This window comes from Oncorhynchus keta, unplaced genomic scaffold (genome assembly GCF_023373465.1).
Source record: "Oncorhynchus keta strain PuntledgeMale-10-30-2019 unplaced genomic scaffold, Oket_V2 Un_contig_3382_pilon_pilon, whole genome shotgun sequence".
NCBI lineage: Eukaryota > Metazoa > Chordata > Actinopteri > Salmoniformes > Salmonidae > Oncorhynchus > Oncorhynchus keta.
The window spans coordinates 31,772-42,344 of record NW_026287226.1 but is presented as its reverse complement, the minus strand read 5'-3'; the positions used below and the strand labels follow the sequence as shown (position 1 = coordinate 42,344).

Here is a 10,573-nt window from a genome sequence, read left to right as displayed (position 1 = left end):
CCCTGCGTGCCCATTCGGTAATCTGGCCCTGATCATCAAGTTAAACCACAGGTATTGTTGTTACACATCCTCACACTGTCTTGGAGGATAAAACTGAGACTGTAGCCAGCTTCCATTTTACCTCATTTTATTGTCCAAAGAATGTTCCCATAGTCCAGAAGTATTGGATGAAAATCCACAATGTTGGTGCCATACAGGAGCACTGACCAATCGGTCTCCAAAAGAGGACTGCTGTTTTTGAGGATGGTGTGGAGGTCAGTGGTTGATGATCTGAGCACCCCCTGAGATGGTGAGTATGGTTTCAGTAGACCACTATTGAGCTGGTAGATCAGATAGGAGCTTCGAGGAAAGGTAATTTAGTGCTTTGAATGTGGTTCATATGCAGTTTAAAGATGCATTTACATGGGGGTTGGATCAAATTTCTTAGAATGAGAGAAAATATTGGAGTTTGGGGACTGGAGGGGATAATAGTCAAGTTGGGAAATGTGCAAATATTTACATACAAATATATAGTCAAGTCGGGGATGATTCAGATATTCCTGTTGAAAAAGAGAAAAGACAGAAAGATATAATCTTACAGTATTGTAACATTCTGGGTGTAGTGGGTGAGAAGTCAGGCGCAGGAAGCAGAGAGTTCAGGGTAGTGCTAATTTAATGCACAAAACGGCGAACATAAGCCAACCCCACGAAAACACAGGGCGTACAACAAAACAACGCCCCAAACATGGGGACTTAAACTGTCCAGCAAAACCCACAAAATGGGAGGCGGGTCGGCTGGCTAATAAAGCCAAACTAATCAGCAAATACACAACAGGTGTAACCAATAAACAGACAAAGAGGGGGAGGAAAGAATCAGTGGCAACTTGTAGGCCGGTGACGACAACGGGAAGGGGAGCCACCTTCGGTAAGAGTTGTGACAAGTATATTAAATTCATCCCTTTGGGCCAAAACTGGTTGAATAAACTTTTCCACCTCATTTCAACAACAAGAAAATCTATGTTATGATGGTGAATCAACGCTGAAAACTCAATTGGATTTTTTTCACCCAACTTTTAACCAGCATTTTTGGTTGATTTCACATTTTGGTTGAGTTCCCAAATTTAAATCAAAACTAGACATTGATCTGATGTCTGCCCAGTGGGATTGGATTTCTGTAATCATATCAGCTCATTTGTTACACTTCTTCTAATCATCCAGAGAGAATGTACCTTTCTCTGAGGTTAACCTTTGAGATGACCTCCCTCAAGGATTCTCTCTCTTTCCTCGGAGCGAATTTGTCCCACATTTTAGGAAAGTCGCCATTGGTGGCCATGTTGCTCAAGATATTGCGACCATGATGCCTGTGGACAAAAGATATGAATATCATCTTAAACGTGCAACATATCAAATCATTTCTGCTGTCTGTGATTAAAAACAGTACTTAATTGATGGCAACCTGAGAAAAAATAAGACATACATTAGGTAGAATTTGCAAGAGGGTCAGTTTGAGCAATGTACCGCAATACCTGATCTACAAATCATCTCAACAATATAACAACTGGGTTTTAACCGTTCGTTATTATGAAAATCTTAGCAAATCTGCACAACACTTGGCTCAGACCATCGTGATCAAGTAGGGTTGTCTTCATTAGGCACCAAACAGATGGAAGGAAACTGAATCAGGTACTGACTATTTGGACTCATTCACATTTGTAATTTTTACCCCAATTTCGTGGTATCCAATAGGTAGTTAAAATCTTGTCCCATCGCTGCAACTCCCGTAAGGACTCTGGAGAGCCATGCGTCCTCCGAAACACAACCCAGCCTAGCCGCACTGCTTCTTGACACAATGCCCGCTTAACCTGGAAGCACCAATGTGTCGGAGGAAACACCATACACCTGGCGACCATGTCAGCGTGCATTGCACCCCGCCCACCACAGGAGGTCACTAGTTGGCGATGGGAGAAGAACATCCCTCCCGGCCAAACATCCCGGCTTAGCTTTTGGCTTTTTAACTTTCAAACCCATATGGGTGCCTGGACTTGGATATTCCTATGCCACGTAGAAATTATTTGTGTTTATAATTTTTCCTTTTTGTTTTCAATTACTATTCCCCTCCAAGAGAACCTGTGGTTGTTTTGGAATACCTAAAATCCGCAATTCAATCCATGACACCCTTTAGCATAGATGCTGTAGACAGACGACAATGTGGCTTTTAAAGTCAATTTCAATTTGTATTCGTGGTAAATGCTGCAGATGTTGACTCAAGACTAAATTACCTTTAAAAGCTGCATTGTCAGCGATCTAGTGGTATAGCGAGCCATGGATTGAATCCCGGCCTTAACTGTTATGTTGAAGCAAGCTACTTTACAGGAGGAACTTCCCACCTGACTTCCTGTGCAGGGTCCACAGCCAGTTTACTGACGGCAATCAAGAAACGGTCAGTGAGGTCTTTCTTCCCCGACAGGAGACGAGCCGCCCCCATGACCTCAGCCAGTCTCTCCAGGTGCTGAGCAGTGCAGCTCCTCACCGCAGCGTTACGGTGGCTGAGGAAGGAATAACAGAGCACATCAGTTATATGTCATAGAGATACATGAGTTAGGAGATGAATGATAATGGATTGTATTGATGAAGTCTCATCGATGGATCAAAATGTTCGGTAAGACTTTATATTAAGGTCACTTAATATACCATTTATAAACTGTTTGTAAAGAGTTTACTTACCATTTATGAATCATTATTGCTACCTTTGTAAATGTCAATAAGAAATCTAGAAATAGTTATTGACACATTTAAAAATGCTATTTTAAATGATTTGTTCATGAGGTGTTTGATCATAGTATGTTCACAATTTGTAAATGATTAATAATGTACTACTAATGTACTATAAACCAGTTATAAAGGAGTCACTGTCAAGGTATTTGTTAATGGTTGATTAATGGTTTGACTCACCATTTATATACATATTTATAAATGTATTTATAAATGTCACAAATGGTGTATTTATTAATGAGTGCATTTATGAATGTGAGTACATGTACTTACGAATACCTCAGTGCCTCACTAATAGCCCCTAATCTAAAGTGTTCACTATATATACTTTATAAATGTTTATAAATGACTTGTTACTCCCCAAAGGCTAGCACACATCAGTAGACAGTACCTCTCCACCAAGGGCTAAAAATAATCTAAATAACGCAATGGTAAAATAAGAAGTACACAACACAAGGAAGTATAAGACATAACAAAAAAATGTGATTCCATTCAAATGGTGACGTCTAGCGTTGGGGTGAGTTGCTGCCGGAAGTGTTGTGGAATAACCTAGCATGCTGATGAAAAGGGCAGTTAATTCAAAACTAGCAGTATTTCAATCTTCTTTATTTTGAGGCTTGGATAATGGGATAGTTTGTGGAAGTCCGGATCTACCCCTTAGTGAGTGTTAATTGACCCCTCTCCCTCTTTACCTCAGCCCACCGACCAGCAGGGCATTCATGACACGTGTAGGGGTGCAGCTCTGCACCATGTGACCCAGGGCAAAGTTGGCGCCCTGCCGGATGAAGGCGTTGGCCTCGCTGGTTTTGTGCAGCAGCACGCGTGCCGTCCCCTCCACCTCACTGTCCATGGCCCTCTGGAGGTGGACGTACATGTCACCCAGTGTGGCCATGGCAGCACAGGACACTGCAGAGCGCAGGTTCTTAACCTGAATCATAATAACACACACAGGACCAGCTATTAATGTTGAGCAGAACAACCCACGAACATCAGAAACATGACACAATAATTTGACTTGTTCTCCAAATGTAGCAGATTTGTGCAGATGAATGAATAGGGCAGTGAATGAATACAGCTACCTCATTTATAATGGCAAAGCAGATATCATGGAGTTTAGGCATCAGTATGTCCATGTGGTTCTGAGCCATCACACGGATAAAGGTCAAGCCCTCGATCTTCTTCTCCCTGCAATTCAGTGAAAGAAACGTAAGCATTTTCCACAACATTTTCCAAAAACATTATAATGATGTTCATCAATTAGGACTCTGGTCTCTTAATTTCAGAAATTTCTACGCTCTGTAGCTCAAATCTACTTTTCCAAGTACACTACACTGTGCTTCCTTTAGCCTAGCTCCATTGGTCTAGTCTACAGTGAATGCTCACCAGTCATCAGAGGCAGAGTGTAACAGCTTGAAGGTCTTAGTCAGGGCCTGCTCTGGGTTGGACAGGGGCTGCAATCTGGCCTGGTTCTTAATTTGACCCTTTGGCTTACTGGCTGCCATCTTGTCTATGGGTTGACAGCAGACATCTATCTCTCTATGAACTGTATGTATTTATTTATGTATTTACTCATTTCCATATATGTTTGTAGCTTTTAACACTAGTTCATTATGATATCATTTTAAATTTAGCACATATATTTTTGGTGCTCTCCCTGCTCAGAAACAGGGTCCAATTAGCCTTGAGTAAAAGTTATCTCACTGTGAAACAGGCAAATCAAGTGTGGAAAAATGTCTTATCCCTGGGCTAAAGCCATTTGTGTCCCTTCCCTTCCTACTGTCCTTCTATCACTCTACCAAGCTTCATCTCCCTGTCTTATTTACATTCGTGTGAATACATGAGAGGGACTGACCTGAGCCGGTGTCAGCCTTTGGCAGGCTAAGGAACCTTATAGGCCGAGGCTGTTTGCTCCTGGGCTTGGTAGGAGGGGGAGCAGGCCTGGGTGGGCTGTCAAGCGACTTGACCGGGGTCCCGACATCCAAGTAGTCACAGAGCTCCGCAGGGGTGTTCATATCCACTGAGCTCAGGCTTCCCAGAGAGCTGGTTGCTATTTCCCCCGTGGACATGGCCGAGCCCAAACTTCTCCTGCCCATGGCCTTCACCTCATGTACCCCCTTTGGGGTAGACCAGAAAAGAATGCTCCCATCATAGAAATACATATAGAACTAGTATATACATAAACTAATACAGAGAGATCCTGTATTCTAGGATCTATACTATCATGCTGTTTAAACCGATACCCCCTGTATTTAGCCTCGTTATTGTGTTACTTTAATTATTCTTACTTTTTACTTTAGTTTATTTGGTAAATATTTTCTTAACTCTTCTTGAACTGTTGGTTTCACGGTAAGGTCTACACTTGTTGTGTTCGGCACATGTGATTGATTTGATTTTAAGACATGGAACCACTATCTGTTTTGGCAATTTATCAGTCCAAGTATATTTCTGAACTGCAAATTTTCACATTTACAATAAATTCGAAGTCCATCTTACCTTCCAGTCCTCCTCCTTCAGGTGAGCCCCGATGTCCCTCACCTCCTCCATCAGGTCAATGGGTCCGTTGTTGTCAGCACAGCCCTGGTCCGACTGGACTATCAGGGCTTTGACTCCCCGCCTGCCCTTCTTCTTCTTGCCCCTCTTGGAGGGAGCTGCAGTGGGAGGGACGGGAACAGGCCACACGCTACCGCTGCTGAATGACTTATTTACCTGGATGGACTCCAGAGAGTGAGATCCGGGTCGAACTTGGGCTCCGTCCACCCCCACGATGTTCTTCAGTGGGGCCAGAGCTATGTGCTCACGCCTTCGTGGCAAAGGCCTCGGTGGAGCTTTCGGCCGCGGAATGCACTGAATAGAGGGGACGAAGTGGTGCGCGAAGGTGCTGCCAACCCCGATGAGAGCAGTCCGGACATAATTCTCATGGATAGCACTTATCTTTCTTTGCTTTGCTTCCATGGCCTCTCTCTCAGCTCTCTGCATCTGCAGAAGTCTGGCATCACTGATGAAGCCACGATGGCCCTCTGCGATTGGGTAGCTCTCCTGATAGCCCTGGATCACAATGGTACAGTATGAAATGTATAGCAGAAGTGAAGAAGGCAAAATAGTTTCTACAGTGTGTCATGAAAAACTTTTAAGCTAAAGATTTTTATGGATGTAGGCCTACTGTATGTCTATGAAACCACAAAATAAACAGTGATATTTTTGGGGAAAAAAACGTTTGAAAAACTGATGAGCCTTACAAAACTTGAAAACTTGTCCTGGTTATCCTGTTGGTTTAAAGCCATGTTTTGCTTCCTCAGGTTTTCGATGATGCTCTTCATCTGCGAGTTCTCCTTCTGGAGTTTGTCAAACTCACTTGATTTTCTCCCTCGATAAGCCATTGATGATAAATATTAACACTCTCAAAATAATAAATTAACCTATCTCTGTGAGAGATCTATCATGAAATGAAATTTTGCTTGTCAGATGGAACCAGCAATGATATCATGGCAAGGCTTCCGTTACATTGTGATGTCATAATGGGGTCTGTTGACAGTGCTGGCACATCAGCACATGGTGAACATTAATTAAAGTTTTTTGATTCCCATATAAAATTATGAATGTGGTGAATTTGTAAAATATATATATATATATATATAAACTCAGCAAAAAAAAAAACCTTTTTTAGGACCCTGTCTTTCAAAGATAATTCGTAAAAAGCTAAGCAACTTCACAGATCTTCATTGTAAAGGCTTTAAACACTGTTTCCCACGCACAATCCCTACATCAGTGCTCAGACTTTCTGCAATAAGCTGAGAGGCTGAACTGAGGGCTTCTAGGCCTGTTGTAAGGCAGGTCCTCATTAGACATCACCGGCAACAGCGTCGCCTATGGGCACAAACCCACCGTCGCTGGACCAGAAAGGACTGCCAAAAAGTGCTCTTCACTGACGAGTCGCGGTTTAGTCTCACCAGGGGTGATGGTCAGATTTACGTTTATCGTGGAAGGAATGAGCGTTACACCGAGGCCTGTACTCTGGAGCGATATCGATTTGGAAGTGGAGGGTCCGTCATGGTCTGATGCAGTGTGTCACAGCATCATCGGACTAAGCTTGTTGTCATTGCAGACAGTCTCAACGCTGTGTATTACAGGGAAGACATCCTCCTCCCCTCATGTGGTACACTTCCTACAGGCTCATCCTGACATGACCCTCCAGCATGACAATGCCACCAGCCATACTGCTCGTTCCGTGCATGATTTCCTGCAAGACAGGAATATCAGTGTTCTGTCATGGTCAGCGAAGAGCCCGGATCTCAATCCCATTGAGCACATCTGGGACCTGTTGGATCGGAGGGTGAGAGCTAGGGCCATTACCCCCAGAAATGTCTGGGAACTTGCAGGTACCTAGGTGGAAGAGTGGGGTAACAAGGTACAGCAAGAACTGGCAAATTGGTGCCGTCCATGAGGAGGAGACGCACTGCAGTACTTAATGCAGTTGATGGCCACACCAGATACTGACTGTTACTTTTGATTTTGACCATTGATTTTGATTATTCCATTTCTGTTAGTCAAATTTCTGTGGAACTGGTTCAGTTTATGTCTCAGTTGTTGAATCTTGTTATGTTTGCTGAAAATAAACACAATTGACAGTGAGAGGACATTTCTTTTTTTGCTGAGTTTATATATATATATATATATATATATACAGTATATATACACTGTATACAGTTGAAGTCGGAAGTTTACATACACCTTCGCCAAATACATTTAAACTCAGTTTTTAACAATTCCTGAAATTTAATCCTAGTAAAAATCCCCTGTTTTAGGTCAGTTAGGATCACCACTTTATTTTAAGAATGTGAAATGTCAGAATAATAGTAGAGATTGATTTATTTCAGCTTGTATTTCTTTCATCACATTCCAGTTTACATTCCATCACAGTTTACATACACTCAATTAGTATTTGGTAGCATTGCCTTTAAATTGTTTAACTTGGGTCAAACGTTATGGGTAGCCTTCCAAAAGCTTCCCACAATAAGTTGTGTGAATTTTGGCCCATTTCTCCTGACAGAGCTGGTGTAACTGAGACAGGTTTGCTTGCTCGCACACATTTTCTATAGGCTTGAGGTCAGGACTTTGTGATGGCCACTCCAATACCTTGCCTTTGTTGTCCAAACTTTTTATGGCTGCAGGGGTCGTATTGAGTAGCTTGGATGAAAAGGTGCCCATTGTAAACGGCCAGCTCCTCAGTCTCAGTTCCTAATATATGCATATTATTATTAGTATTGGATAGAAAACACTCTAATATTGTCTGTGAGTATAACAGAACTGATATTGCAGGCGAAACCCTGAGGAAAATCAAAACAGGAAGTGGCTTCTATTTTGAAAACTCCATGTGCCATAGGCTCCCTTTGCTCCATTTAAAGGGATATCAACCAGATTCCCTTTCCTATCGCTTCTTCAAGGTGTCAACAGTCTTCAGACATCGTTTTGGGCTTTTATTTTGAAAAATTAGCCAGAAAGATAACATCGCGTCAAGTGGTCACATGAGTTTTGCTTGCGCAACAGAGTTTGGACAGCTATTGCTTTTCCCTCGCCTACTGTGAAAGACATTTGCGGTTGATATATTATCGATTACATATTTTAAAAACAACCTGAGGATTGATTATAAAAAACATTTGACATGTTTCTGTGGACATTATGGAAACTATTTGAATTTGTCTGCGTTGTCGTGACCGCTCTTTCCTGTGGATTTCTGAACATAATGCGCCAAACAAAACGGAGGTATTTTGGATATAAAAATAATGTTATGGAACAAAAGGAACATTTGTTGTGTAACTGGGAGTCTGGTGAGTGAAAACATCCGAAGATCATCAAAGGTAAACGATTAATTTAATTGCTTTTCTGATTTTCGTGACCGAGCTACTTGATGCTAAGTGTACTTAATGTTTTGTCGAGCGATCGATAAACTTACACAAACACTTGGATTGCTTTCGCTGTAAAGCATAATTTCAAAATCTGACATGACAGGTAGATTAACAAAAGGCTAAACTGTGTTTTCCTATATTGCACTTGTGATTTCATGAATATAAATATTTTTTTGTAATGTTTATTGAATGTAGCGCTATGCTATTCAGCAGTTGTTGATGACACTTATCCCGTTAACGGGATTGCAGCCATAACAAGTTAATCCCTTCTCTTAACATGTATGGCCCCAAAACATAATCAAGCAGCTGACCAATTACGCAAAACTTTAGTTCGAAGTTAACTGAGATTAATCAACAACTGGATACATTTCTTTATTTCTAAAGTGAAACTATCCTCCGCATTGGAGTATCTCTACAAGTACAAGTTTAACCAGTATTTCAGTTGTTTTACCGTCCCATGAAGAAGTGCGGCAGGCATGTGAGGAAGGATCCTACAGCCATGAGGAAACAGCCCATAGCAATGAACCTGGGCCGGTGCAGCTTCGCCCCAAAATGGCTGACCACAGCCAGGAACAGCAGGTTACCTGCAAGAAACCACAACACTGCAGTAGTCAGGAATAGCAAATTATAAACACTGTTATTTTTTAAACTAAGAATGGCATATCAGTTTGGATACTAGGCTGCAACAACATAGCATCAAATAAAACAATGTTAGGGGTTTGACAGTAGAGTCATAGACAAACGCCAGTCAATCAATTAATAGGAACAACTATAAAACTGGACAGTATTGAGAGCAGACTGATTGAACCACAAAAAAAATGGATCATACTGTAGTCTGTATCTGGTTTTTACTACATGAATTCTCAAGCAACTCAATGTTATTGTTGAAACCCATCTCAAAGCTGCCGTCTATGAGACCGATGAGAGAGCTGGACATGTCAAAGTGTCTCTCTGAGTGATGACACTCTTCATGTAGGTCCCTGACAGAGCTTTGGTGAAGGAGGTGAACTACAGGGCCACGATGAACTGCTGACAAACACAAGAGAGAGAACATTAGTGTGTGTTTGTCCATGTGTATGTGCATGCGTGGATGCGTGTGCAGACAGAGTACATGTGTAGCTGAGGTGGCCTGCAATAGTAAAAAGAACGGACACATGTTTACGTCTGCAAAGTTCTGCTGCTTTCTTTATTTTGAAGTATTTTTTTTTTCTCTTGTTCAATTGTCTATTTTCTTGTTAGTACTTTGAAAATATTCACATCAAACAAGTGCACACTTTACATTACATAACATAAATGCACTTTACCTAAAGCAGAATTCAAAAATGTTCCACAAATAACCCTGTCTTAGTGTACGGTTTCACATGAAATGTATTTCACATTCATACAATAGAAACACCTATATATGAAACCATAAATAACTGAAACCATAAATAACTGAATGTTTCTCTATATACCGCTACCTCTATAGAAAAGTGACAATAATACATTCAGCTTTCAGATAGTGGCACCTCCAGAAAATCGTCTCTCTCTCACTGTATGCACTAAAAGTACACCAGACTGAGCGTGCTCGGCCACTTTACCAGCTAGTGAGCACAATTTTACACAAAACAACCAATAACATGTAAAACCAACTCAGAAATCCCTAACAAATGGATTCTTGATAAAAAAAATCTCCTAGACAAAATCCAGTACAAGTCAGCTACTCAGTAAACATAGTCTTTGTGACTCGTAAATGTTTTTTTTACCTCAGCTAGCATCAAGCTAACATACACTCTCACTCAATGTAAATCACGTTCTTCTCACTCAGTTCGACACAAAGCCAAAACAAAACCTTTCCTAACGTGATAATATCTGGACAAAGTTGTTAAATAGCATGGTATTACATATTGTGTATATATTTGAACGTTTGAAGTTCTGTT

At 41.4% G+C, this 10,573-nt stretch overlaps 1 protein-coding gene across 13 annotated transcripts in view; it reads right to left on the bottom strand.

Moving 5' to 3' along the window:
- The window catches only part of LOC127923963 (TOG array regulator of axonemal microtubules protein 1-like), a 51,817-nt gene that overhangs the window by 41,151 nt on the left and 93 nt on the right, over positions 1 to 10,573 (bottom strand). For 2 of the 13 annotated variants that reach the window (XM_052508271.1, XM_052508267.1), the window contains exons 1-4: positions 4,604 to 4,748; positions 3,831 to 3,936; positions 3,444 to 3,679; positions 2,367 to 2,525 (exon numbers count right to left, since the gene is read on the bottom strand). The exons of 1 other annotated variant lie outside the window; for it this stretch is intronic. In XM_052508271.1, coding sequence (XP_052364231.1) covers positions 2,367 to 2,525; positions 3,444 to 3,679; positions 3,831 to 3,899 — 464 coding nt within the window. In that variant the 5' untranslated portion in view covers positions 3,900 to 3,936; positions 4,604 to 4,748. Of the gene's footprint in view, positions 1 to 5; positions 540 to 634; positions 1,341 to 2,366; positions 2,526 to 3,443; positions 3,680 to 3,830; positions 3,937 to 4,603; positions 4,866 to 5,244; positions 5,797 to 9,105; positions 10,570 to 10,573 lie in introns of those variants that run through there. 10 more of the 13 variants (XR_008116317.1, XR_008116319.1, XM_052508269.1 and 7 more) reach the window with 9 other exon arrangements.